This window comes from Neodiprion virginianus, chromosome 1 (assembly GCF_021901495.1).
Source record: "Neodiprion virginianus isolate iyNeoVirg1 chromosome 1, iyNeoVirg1.1, whole genome shotgun sequence".
NCBI lineage: Eukaryota > Metazoa > Arthropoda > Insecta > Hymenoptera > Diprionidae > Neodiprion > Neodiprion virginianus.
This window is the reverse complement of record NC_060877.1, coordinates 33397394-33406965: the sequence shown is the minus strand read 5'-3', so window position 1 is coordinate 33406965 and position 9572 is coordinate 33397394. Positions and strand designations below refer to the sequence as shown.

The 9572-nt window shown below is 37.9% G+C and overlaps 1 protein-coding gene and 1 long non-coding RNA gene across 3 annotated transcripts; one reads left to right on the top strand and one right to left on the bottom strand.

Annotated features, from left to right (window-relative positions):
* The first annotated feature begins 590 nt into the window (after positions 1-590).
* On the top strand, positions 591-1604 carry LOC124296932 (uncharacterized). The gene is made up of 4 exons (XR_006906481.1): positions 591-718; positions 848-959; positions 1142-1352; positions 1431-1604. It is a non-coding gene; the product is annotated as an uncharacterized LOC124296932 (long non-coding RNA).
* Positions 1605-3247: 1643 nt separating this feature from the next.
* Positions 3248-9555, bottom strand: LOC124297231 (ATP-dependent DNA/RNA helicase DHX36). 2 transcript variants are annotated; one of them, XM_046748154.1, is made up of 14 exons: positions 9473-9555; positions 8369-8932; positions 8029-8218; positions 7761-7935; positions 7530-7678; positions 7321-7453; positions 7041-7236; positions 6593-6857; positions 6196-6488; positions 5689-6115; positions 5403-5611; positions 5125-5207; positions 4662-4753; positions 3248-4427 (listed from the first exon to the last, which is right to left on the bottom strand). In XM_046748154.1, the coding sequence occupies exons 2-14, from the start codon at positions 8721-8723 to the stop codon at positions 4325-4327; spliced, it is 2670 nt and encodes an 889-aa protein (XP_046604110.1). In that variant the 5' UTR covers positions 8724-8932; positions 9473-9555; the 3' UTR covers positions 3248-4324. The 2 variants fall into 2 exon arrangements, with proteins under 2 accessions (XP_046604110.1, XP_046604026.1); XM_046748070.1 differs by having other exon boundaries at positions 9348-9534.
* Between the last annotated feature and the right edge of the window lie 17 nt (positions 9556-9572).

The following is a 9572-nucleotide window of genomic DNA, read 5'->3' as shown; positions in this document are numbered from 1 at the left end:
CTGAGAGGATCTGCAGAAGGAGTATAAGATGGAAGGAAAAGGAACTGAAGAATAAATAACCGACTAGCCCAACGTCGTGCACGCGTAGCTGGTTACTTATCAGAGCGTGCACCGCGAATACTCGTGCTAATTTCATATCAGTGACTGAACAAACGTCTTCTCTATACCGAACGGCTTGTATTACATCATAAGTGCGAAATCGACGCAGGCTGGGCTTTACACTCGGTAAGACAAAGTCACTACTACTCGCCTGCAGATCTACCGTAATCTCGTTTACTTCGTTTAACTTGTACCTACGCTTCTATCGACTCAAACAAAGTGTGTCATTTGATTCAAATAAGCGGGATCAGTTCTTACCATGTTTCATTATCGCTACATACGTACGTCGAAGTATAGCAATATTTGTAGGCCACTTTTACGTACTTCGAAAATAAAATGCACACCTCCATTATGCACAGAATGGAGCATTCAGAACCACGTGATTAACGATTTTCAGAATCTTTATGAAAAAAACAAAAACGAATGAACAAAATGCATTACCCGTAAGCACCCCGTAAGCCGGCGTCATTCACCTCGCGATAATGGAAGGAATGCCGTATCTGCATCCAGGTGAAACGAAGCTCGAACTCGCTTGTTCAGTGAATTGTGTTAAAATTGATTAATGACGCGTTCCTGCAGGTTAGTGACTCGACAGTGTCGTCGGGCGTGGGCGTGGAAAGTAAGTATTATATGTATCACGCTCCGGATAGCCCTGCTAACCCAGTAACCGATAAGAACGTGTTGTTGCACAGAGGCACCTTATACCTTACGTATACAAACTGTTTACTTCGCTCTGTACTGTCGACAGCCACTAGCGGAGGATACGAACGAACCGAAATTCGAACAAATCGGCGAAATACACGAACATCCGTATGATAAGTTATACCGGGAGAGGTGCAAACTTCAATTTATTGTAACAGGTAACAGCCGATCCTGTTCCCGCATTCGGTGAAAAATCCAATTTACATTCTGACAAATAAAATCATTACTTCAATCATGTTGATGTAAGTAACAGTTGACCGGGTTTGGTACGTTGACGGTAATTTCGCACTACATATGTCTTATCACACACCGTCTCAGTTCACTTGTGAATTCGTTGTAGGTGAACGGGCGTAGTGGCAACACTTGCACGAAGGAGTTGAACACCAAGGCGTAGCCTGAGCACACGGACGGGTTATGGACGGTTAAATCGACTCGACGCATCGGCTTATCCACGCTGCAGAAGCCACTCAGAATGCACGACGCTGCGCAGGAAACGCAATTATCGTACCTCCCTTCCCCTGCAGCCGATCCATAGTCGCCACGGAGTTCAGGTCTCGATGCATCCACAGTCCTCTTCATCACGCGTTTGGCCCGTAAGCCACTTTTTTGCCTCTTTTTATCTCTTGCAGATTCTTCATCCGCATTGAGTTTCGAGTGGCCCACGGCAAGGATGCGCCGCCGATCTTTCTTTCATCGTGATCAGCATGGATTTCCGGCTCACCCGCAATCCAACTTCCGATAAGAGGTCGTCGCATTTCCCGTATACGTATACGAGTAATTCAAGTTTTCTTTGTTTTTTGCCTTCTGATTAAAATAAACGGCTAAATTCGACACGCAACTATCTTCCTCAAAGGCCACGATTCACAAAATATTGGTTGACTTTCTCTTGGTATATTGGGATCCAAGGCGTCGAAAAAGGCCACCTAGTGATACACGGTATGCCGCTCGTATTAAATGATAAAGGTCGATTGTGACTACAATTTTCGCTATATATTCACTCAGTGCAATGAAATTAGAGCCTAGCAGGTTGCACGAATTTTTCTGTGCACCTAACAGCGCGTATGAATATATGATGCATCGCAAATGATCAGCTGATTACTCTTGTCGGCGCCATATTGTTCAGCCACACCCATACATTGAAATCCCGATACCGCGTAAACTGACTACTTCGAGAAACAGACTGAATTCAGAAAACGTCGAGCACTTTCGACGCAACGAATCGTTCCGTACACTTATCGATGGTAGGAAGTATGTTCCATTTTAATCTCAGCTTATCGCCGATGATTATACTCTTGCCGAATAATCAATGCTGCGGCGATATAACGAGTAGAGAATAATGTAAGTGTAATAAGCGATACGCCTTGACATTCGAGACGCAATGTATAACGATATTGTAGCTGAACTGTTGGAGTGGGTTTGTGTCACGCTATACGTGAGCTACAGTGTTATATCTGTTCAGAAAAAGGTTGACGACCTTTTTATCAATAGATGTCATCCGCTGTCAATCAAACAAGTCTGCGAGCAAATATGGCCGTCGGCAGATGGCTCGGGTCTCATACCATAATAATATATAATAGGATGAAAGATGAAATATTCCGACTCCCGAAACAGTTTTTATCAGGCTTGAGGAGCACGATAAATTTGTCAGTGTATCATTATGCTAGATAAAAAAAAAATAAAAAATTGCGCTGGTAATATTAATTTCATTTGTTCACAGGGTAAGATAAAAATCTTCAGTCTGACGATCAAATGAAGTTTCGCTGTTTATTTACGCTTAGAGAGAAATTACATCAGTATTTCTCATAAAATATCTGCAAAGATAACGGGAAAAAATCTAATCGTCGAGTACAGATAAAAATATAGAAATATTTTCCTTATTAGATGAATTAACACTTAAAGCTACGTTGACATTAAAATTCAAATTCCAAATAATCGAGTAAATTCTCCAATACTTTAACATACAACTTGGACAAATACTGAGAATATACGAGTTCTACCCAATAATTCATCGGATATAAATGTACAGGAATTGCTGATTCGAAGGAAGAAAGGATAAGGAAACAATTTATGGTTTTATTGCGAAGAAAGATAGGTATATTATTCTGGTCGATAAAATTTCATGCTTGCCCTGTAGTCGAAAGGGGCTTGAAGTTAGTCCACGGGTATTACGCACGAGTGTCTCATTCTTACGGTATATTAAAGGAAAGGTGGAGTTTGAGACTGAGTTGCTAAAGGACTCACTGGAAGCTAACTGGCCGCAAGTCAGTCACAGTACGGAATGGTGGACACGTCAGAAATAAAGGAACAAGAATGATAAAATAAGCAAACAGGAAAAATAGGGAGAAACAACATACGCGGTCGGGAATACAATTGGAAATCAGCCAGTCATATCAGGTAGGAAAGTCAGGTGTTTCAGCGGTGGATTGCATTAATTAAATACGCCATCTGAACATGAATTCTATATTAAAGCTCCAAACAACAATGAATATCAATGAAATATTGTTGTCGATTCAACGGTTACTTTTACTTTTTATTGGCTCGTTTGAAGTACAGGCGCCTGCGGGCCGCCATAATCACAAATCAGAATGACACGGACCTCCCTATCCATCTCTTTCTATGGAGTTGTATGTACGTATCTTTCCAAACATATGCCGAAAGAATTTCAGTTATCAATTTTCGGAGGCACGTTAAGAAATAGCGAGGATATCAAAACTACAGGAATTCGAAAATAAGACGAGAAATAACAAAAAAAAAAAATTGGAATTTTCTCACAGGTTTAGGAATAATGAAAGTAACATCTTTTCAACAATTCCAACTTCTGTTGTGTCACTGGACATAAACTAATTCTTAGTTCACGTCTATACCGTATATTGAAGATGCAAATTTGCGGTTACAGATAATGGATCAGGACTACGACAGTAGCTAATCATTTTCTATTGAAGTAACATAAAGAAGACATACTTCGACTTGCAATAGCCTTGCGACGAAGAAAGATCAAATCTTAATATATAACAACAAAAATATCTTACATTTTGCAGGTTAAAATTTAAAAATTAGCGTCGTTTTACTCTTTAATTATTTCGACACAATGAACCCGACGATGCGGACATCCGAATACGTGAGTCGAGTGTTGTACTTCGAGATTCTCCAAAGATTAAAAATCGTTAATTTTTTTCAGTGACTCAGGTGGATAAAAATTGAATGGTCTTTAGTTAAGAAACTAACATTTAGCAATTGATCGCTACCTATACTTACAACAATTAATGTCAATTATTTCCAACACTGGAATACACGTACATTTATTTTTCTAAGGAAGTATTATCATCATGTATATATATTCAAGCAAGAACAAGCAACGAAATGAAAATTGCTGCGATTCCTCCACTTTGCGCTAGTTCTAGGCGGAATTGAAGAATAATACTCACATCTAAGTTTCTTGCACAATAAAAATATTGAAAAAAAGAAACAAATATATGAGTTATTCCTATACTTATGAAATTAAACCGTTATGAATCGATATTTATCAATCAGAATCTGAGTATGTCTCATTGGCAAATCCCACGTGGTACGTACGAGATTCTAGCCCCATCTCCTCATCACCTTGCGATACAAGCTCGATCATACCTCTGAAATAAAATGCGATCCGTGGAAAATCCCGTTGAATCATGAATCACCATGATTCTAAGACTTACAGAAGGTTGCGAAAGATTTCGAGATTTCTTATCCCAATTATGAAAAATTCAAGAATTTGATTCGATATCCCAAAAATCTTGGCCCCATTAAAATCTTCAAATGTTCATCACGCGAATCACTGTAATTTATAAAAAAATACTATTGGGGAATCAATATCAAATACTCACTTCAAGACCGCCCCTTCGTCACTGTCCCACTTTATCGTCCCTGGGTGAGTGATTTTATATCCCAGCAGCCATTCCAACTTAGCGCGTAATTTCTGTAACAACGGAAAAATAAAAAATGAAACAAAATGTTACCGTGTTATTCAATTTGAAACGGTTAGAGAGCTTATACTGTCAGGTTTTAAATAACATGAAATATACGCTGGCATTGAAAATTATTTTACATCATAGTATGGTTGAACCGACAGGTAGTTTAAAATTCTTCGAATTTGAATATCTTTTTTGAATAAGTGCATAAATTGAAAACAAGGCGTGAATTGCTATTATCGGACAAAAAGATTTCTCTCGTATCCAGGATAGCCGTGGCAATAATACAGCTGGAATTTGTCCGTTAAAAACGTATTTACATTTTCTGATGGACAGACCCTTGTCCCCGAATGAATGTATCAGACATTTGAGGTTTTACCTGAACAATGAACGCAGTTTCCGGTTCACATAAAAAGCTGAGGGCACCTGGTAGTGCCATAACACATTTTCCATTCTGTTCTCCTGTAACAAACAAAAGTCGGTATAAAAATTTAAGTTGCGGGGTATACAAATTTCGATGTTCAATCGGAACGTTATAGCAATTTCTTTCATAATCCAAAACATTCAAAAAATAATCGGAATGGTTCCCGTGACTAGCATATATTTCTGGTGGTACTTTTTTTATAAGAGAGGAGTCATTCATTGACTAACACTTACCTATTTTACTATTTGGACCAGCGAATATCAAACCCATAGGACTAATACTCGTAGTGTCATGTAGATAAATAGCTGAGGATAACTGCTTGGTGAAGTAAACCAAATAAGGGCTGGGAAAGGATTGACATTTTTCATTTATACTTGACGGGTGCAGCTTGACTTTGCCGTCTTGGGGAGTAACAACGCTTGCACCGTGTCTTCTGACTGACCTGTAAAAAGCCAAGAATTAAACAGTGGAATAAAGAGCTTTTAAACCGCCTAGAAACAAGAATGAAGAATGACTCACTTAACAATAGCAACGTTCGGGAAAAGTCCGGCACAAACCAGCGCTTTAACCAGTGCCAAGTTATTTGAATTTTTGTTCGCACGTTCATCATTAGGATTTGCACTGTGAAGAAAGTTCATCTCACACAGATACTTGGCGAACTGATTCTTCATGTCTGTTAAAAGCTTGAGAGTGTTCCATGAAAGAAAATACTGTCTACAAAAGAATCCCGGAGACCCTCTGGTTTTTGCTTCTTCAAACCGCCTAAGAGCCTCTGCAAGTGCAATGTGATCGCTGTACTGACCTAAACCTAGTTCTAATTTCCGTTTTTGAGCCTCAGCCTCTTTCCCCAAAGGACAATAAAACGCGTCCTTGTAAGTCAGACTGGCAGCTATTGAAAATACTGGCTCGACACATGAAAAAATTGCTCCCAATATTATCATTTTTCCTAGAAGATAATTAAAAATAATAATTGAATAAACGATTACAAGAGTATTACATGATAGAGAAAAGATAAATTCTACTTACCCGTTCTGGGGTCAAGTGGTATTTTTGCCAAATGATAGCCTAGAGGTGTTAACTGTTCGTCTTCATCAAGGGCATTCAAAGTCATGAGTAGCTGAAGAGAAAGTTCGACAGCTTTTGCATTTGGAGGATCTATTACGCTTGCTAAAAACGGCGTTATTTTACCAAGCTGTAAAATTTTCGCCTGAAGTATAACTTGTTCTAATCTCGTTCGTAACATTTCTGGTAAGGGATACTCGTCCATTGTCATTTCTCTGGCCTTTGTATATAAATGATAACATTTGCCAGGTTGAACTCTGTTAGAACAGAAAATATAATTTTTAATCAACAATTCGTCGATATGCCAGAATAAGACTGAGTTACTTCAACAATTTTCCATTTTTGAGCAAATTCAACTTGCCTTCCAGCCCTTCCACGCCTTTGTTTGGCATTGGCCAAAGAGACAGGTTCTGGTAATAGCGTTTCTATATTGTTATCGGTGTCGAATTTATTCAGTTTCATTTTACCAGAATCGATAACAAACACAACATCTTCTATTGTTATGGACGTTTCAGCAATTGATGTTGCTATTATTATCTTTCTCACGCGATCCGGAGGTCTTTCAAATACAAGTTTCTGATCCACTGTTGGCAGGCGTGAATGCAAAGGGTAAACTATAAACCTACCTAGAAAAATAATTGATTTCTGTCACTGAAATACATACTGCTCGAGGGAAGACGTATTTCAGTCCAATAAAAAACGGATACTTTGATGTACCTATTTCATTTCAAGGTAATTAGTCAGATGTAAAGTAAATTAGATAAAGAAGTAAACTTTAGCTATTTGTGTAGATTCTCAGCTTTACTCACTTGATGGATATTCTCCAGATTCAAGCAGCATTCTCGTTAACTTTGTAATATCAGTCATTCCTGGTAAAAATATCAAAATAGCACCAGGACCTTCGTTTGTACATATAAAGTGAACCAGTTCCGCAATAAGTTCAAGTGACAAATCTTCGCTCACTGGATTTCTAAGTTGATCGATAACAAATTGCGGGTATTTTCTCTGTGTAAATATAAATCACTATCAGAAATGTATCAGATAATTCATTATTAGGTGAAATATTTAAAGTGTTTGTAAGGTACCTGCCTCAGACTCGATATGCCGTAAATATGGTTGAATAAAATCTAAGAAATCATCAGATTTTTTTTGCTGATTCTTATACCTCTTCATGTGCTTTCTGTGATTATTTGGCATCTCAGGAGGAGGAGGGAATTTGAAACTAAAATAAAATTCTTAAGATAGTACTGGTTATGTTGCTGGAAAGTAACGTAAGGATAGGTTTTCTTACAACTTACCGAGTAAACTGGAGTACGTCTTCCAAATAATATTCTTGCACAGGATATGTAAAACCTGGTATATGAATATTCGGACAGTTATTGTAATACTTTGAAAACTGGTCAGAATTCAGAGTAGCGCTCATCAAAATCACTTTGAGATTGGGTCTCTGCAAAAATTTTAGACAATGATGTCTGGATGCTTTTAACTCTACAAAATTAAATGACCATTTCGCATTTCAGAAGACTTACCCGTGGAATGATCTGTTTCAACAATGTAATAATAAAGTCACTTTCCGTGCTCCTTTCATGAATTTCATCAAGAATTAAATGAGACCAATCAGTTAACGCTGGGTTACTATGCAGAAATTGTAATAACATGCCTGTAGTACAGAACAATATGCTCGCATAATCTCTGCACAACTCTCTGAAAACATTATTTTTTTTTTAATTCAACTTTCAAGGTAGAACTTTTTGTCAAATCAGCAAAATAAGGTTATTTGTCACATCGAATCCTTACTTCTCAAGTCTAATTTGAAAGCCAACGGAACATCCAAGCCTTTCTGATCTCTCTGTAGCGACTCGTTCAGCTACGGATATAGCCGAAATTCTCCTTGGTTGAGTACAAATAATTTTTGTGACACTTCCATTTCCTCTCTCGATTTGATCATCTAGAATGAATTGGGCAACCTGGGTCGTTTTGCCACAACCTGAAAACATGTATATGAGCTTAGAAAAGTAGGGAAATCATTTAGAATGATATTATCAAGGAATTTGCCCTTGATGGTTTATTTTTAAATGCTAACTTTTGAAACATATCTCCTTCCAAAATGTATGTATTACATAATTAAAACACTCACCAGTTTCACCACTTATCACTACAACTTGATTCTTTTCTATGAGCTCCAAGACTTGCCGCCTCATTTTGAAAGCAGGTAATTTTTCCCTGAACTTTAACATTTTTTGATAACCAGGCGACGCGACCCTTTCTTTGTGTTCCTCAATTGCTCTCTTGTCGTAAGTATCGTTTTGGACAAGCTTTGATTTAGCAAGCATAGACTTTGTAAGATTTTGCTGAATATCACCAGACACAATTTCCAGGAAATTTTTTTTGAAATGTGAGTCATTTATGTGATCGTACCTAGCCTTAAGCTTGCTATCAATATCATCGCACATTCCCGTCCCAGAAGCTGGCCTGAAATTCGTATTTGGCATCGATTCTAACAGGTTTTTAATTTTTCTTTCAGTGTGCGGATTTAATCTAATGGCATGAGTCGGTTGCTGCGAACTCTGTGCTTTTTTCTTGTAATAAAGCCCGATCTCTTTTCCTTTTAGCCATGGGGGATGACCGCCGCGACCTCTACCACGGCTCCCCTGAGCTGACCCGCGACTCTGTCTATTTCCTGCATTGTAGCTGGAACCATCTGTGGACAAAATGAATATCAAGTTATATTCAACTATTTAAGCATAGAGGTATAGTTGTTTAATTTTTAAGTGATACAACTTGAGTAAAATCAGCAAATTTTGAATTTGAATCATATTTTTTACACTAGAGGCATTACATCCGTGCATGTGAATTATTTAATAATAATCCGGTGAATTTGAATTATAACAAAATACAACGGGATGTGTCTCAAAACTCATCAAATACAGGTCGTTGCAAAATATCGCTGGTAAATAATAGTGAAATCCACAACTCCGCACGGATATATTTGTTTCATAATCAAATAAAGCTAATTGTAAAGTAATACAATGTATAAATATTATAAACAATAGGATATGATCTCAATAAGCATAATATAACATAACCTAAAAATAGTAGTCGACTGTGAAAGTTACCATTAATATCGTCGGAATTCTCTCTTTGACGATATGAACCGTATGCATTTCTTACTCCGCGTCCATGTCGATAAGACATCTTTTATATCTACGAATATTATTAGTTTTTAAATATATTTACGCACGTATCTCACGTCAGACAGGTCAGCGAAGATACGATAGGACAGGTGCCCGTATACTGCCGTGTACTGCCGTATGAGTTACGACTGTGTGTCGGACTCACGT

What these genes read in the sequence shown, in the direction of transcription:
- LOC124297231 (XM_046748070.1), bottom strand. Translation starts at nt 9,426, where the DNA reads ATGTCTTATCGACATGGACGCGGAGTAAGAAATGCATACGGTTCATAT. An exon ending in CCGAACGTTGCTATTGTTAA is followed by an intron (nt 5,612 to 5,688) that starts GTGAGTCATTCT and finishes GGCTTTTTACAG; the next exon opens with GTCAGTCAGAAGACACGGTG. An exon ending in TGGTCCAAATAGTAAAATAG is followed by an intron (nt 5,208 to 5,402) that starts GTAAGTGTTAGT and finishes TGTTTGTTACAG; the next exon opens with GAGAACAGAATGGAAAATGT.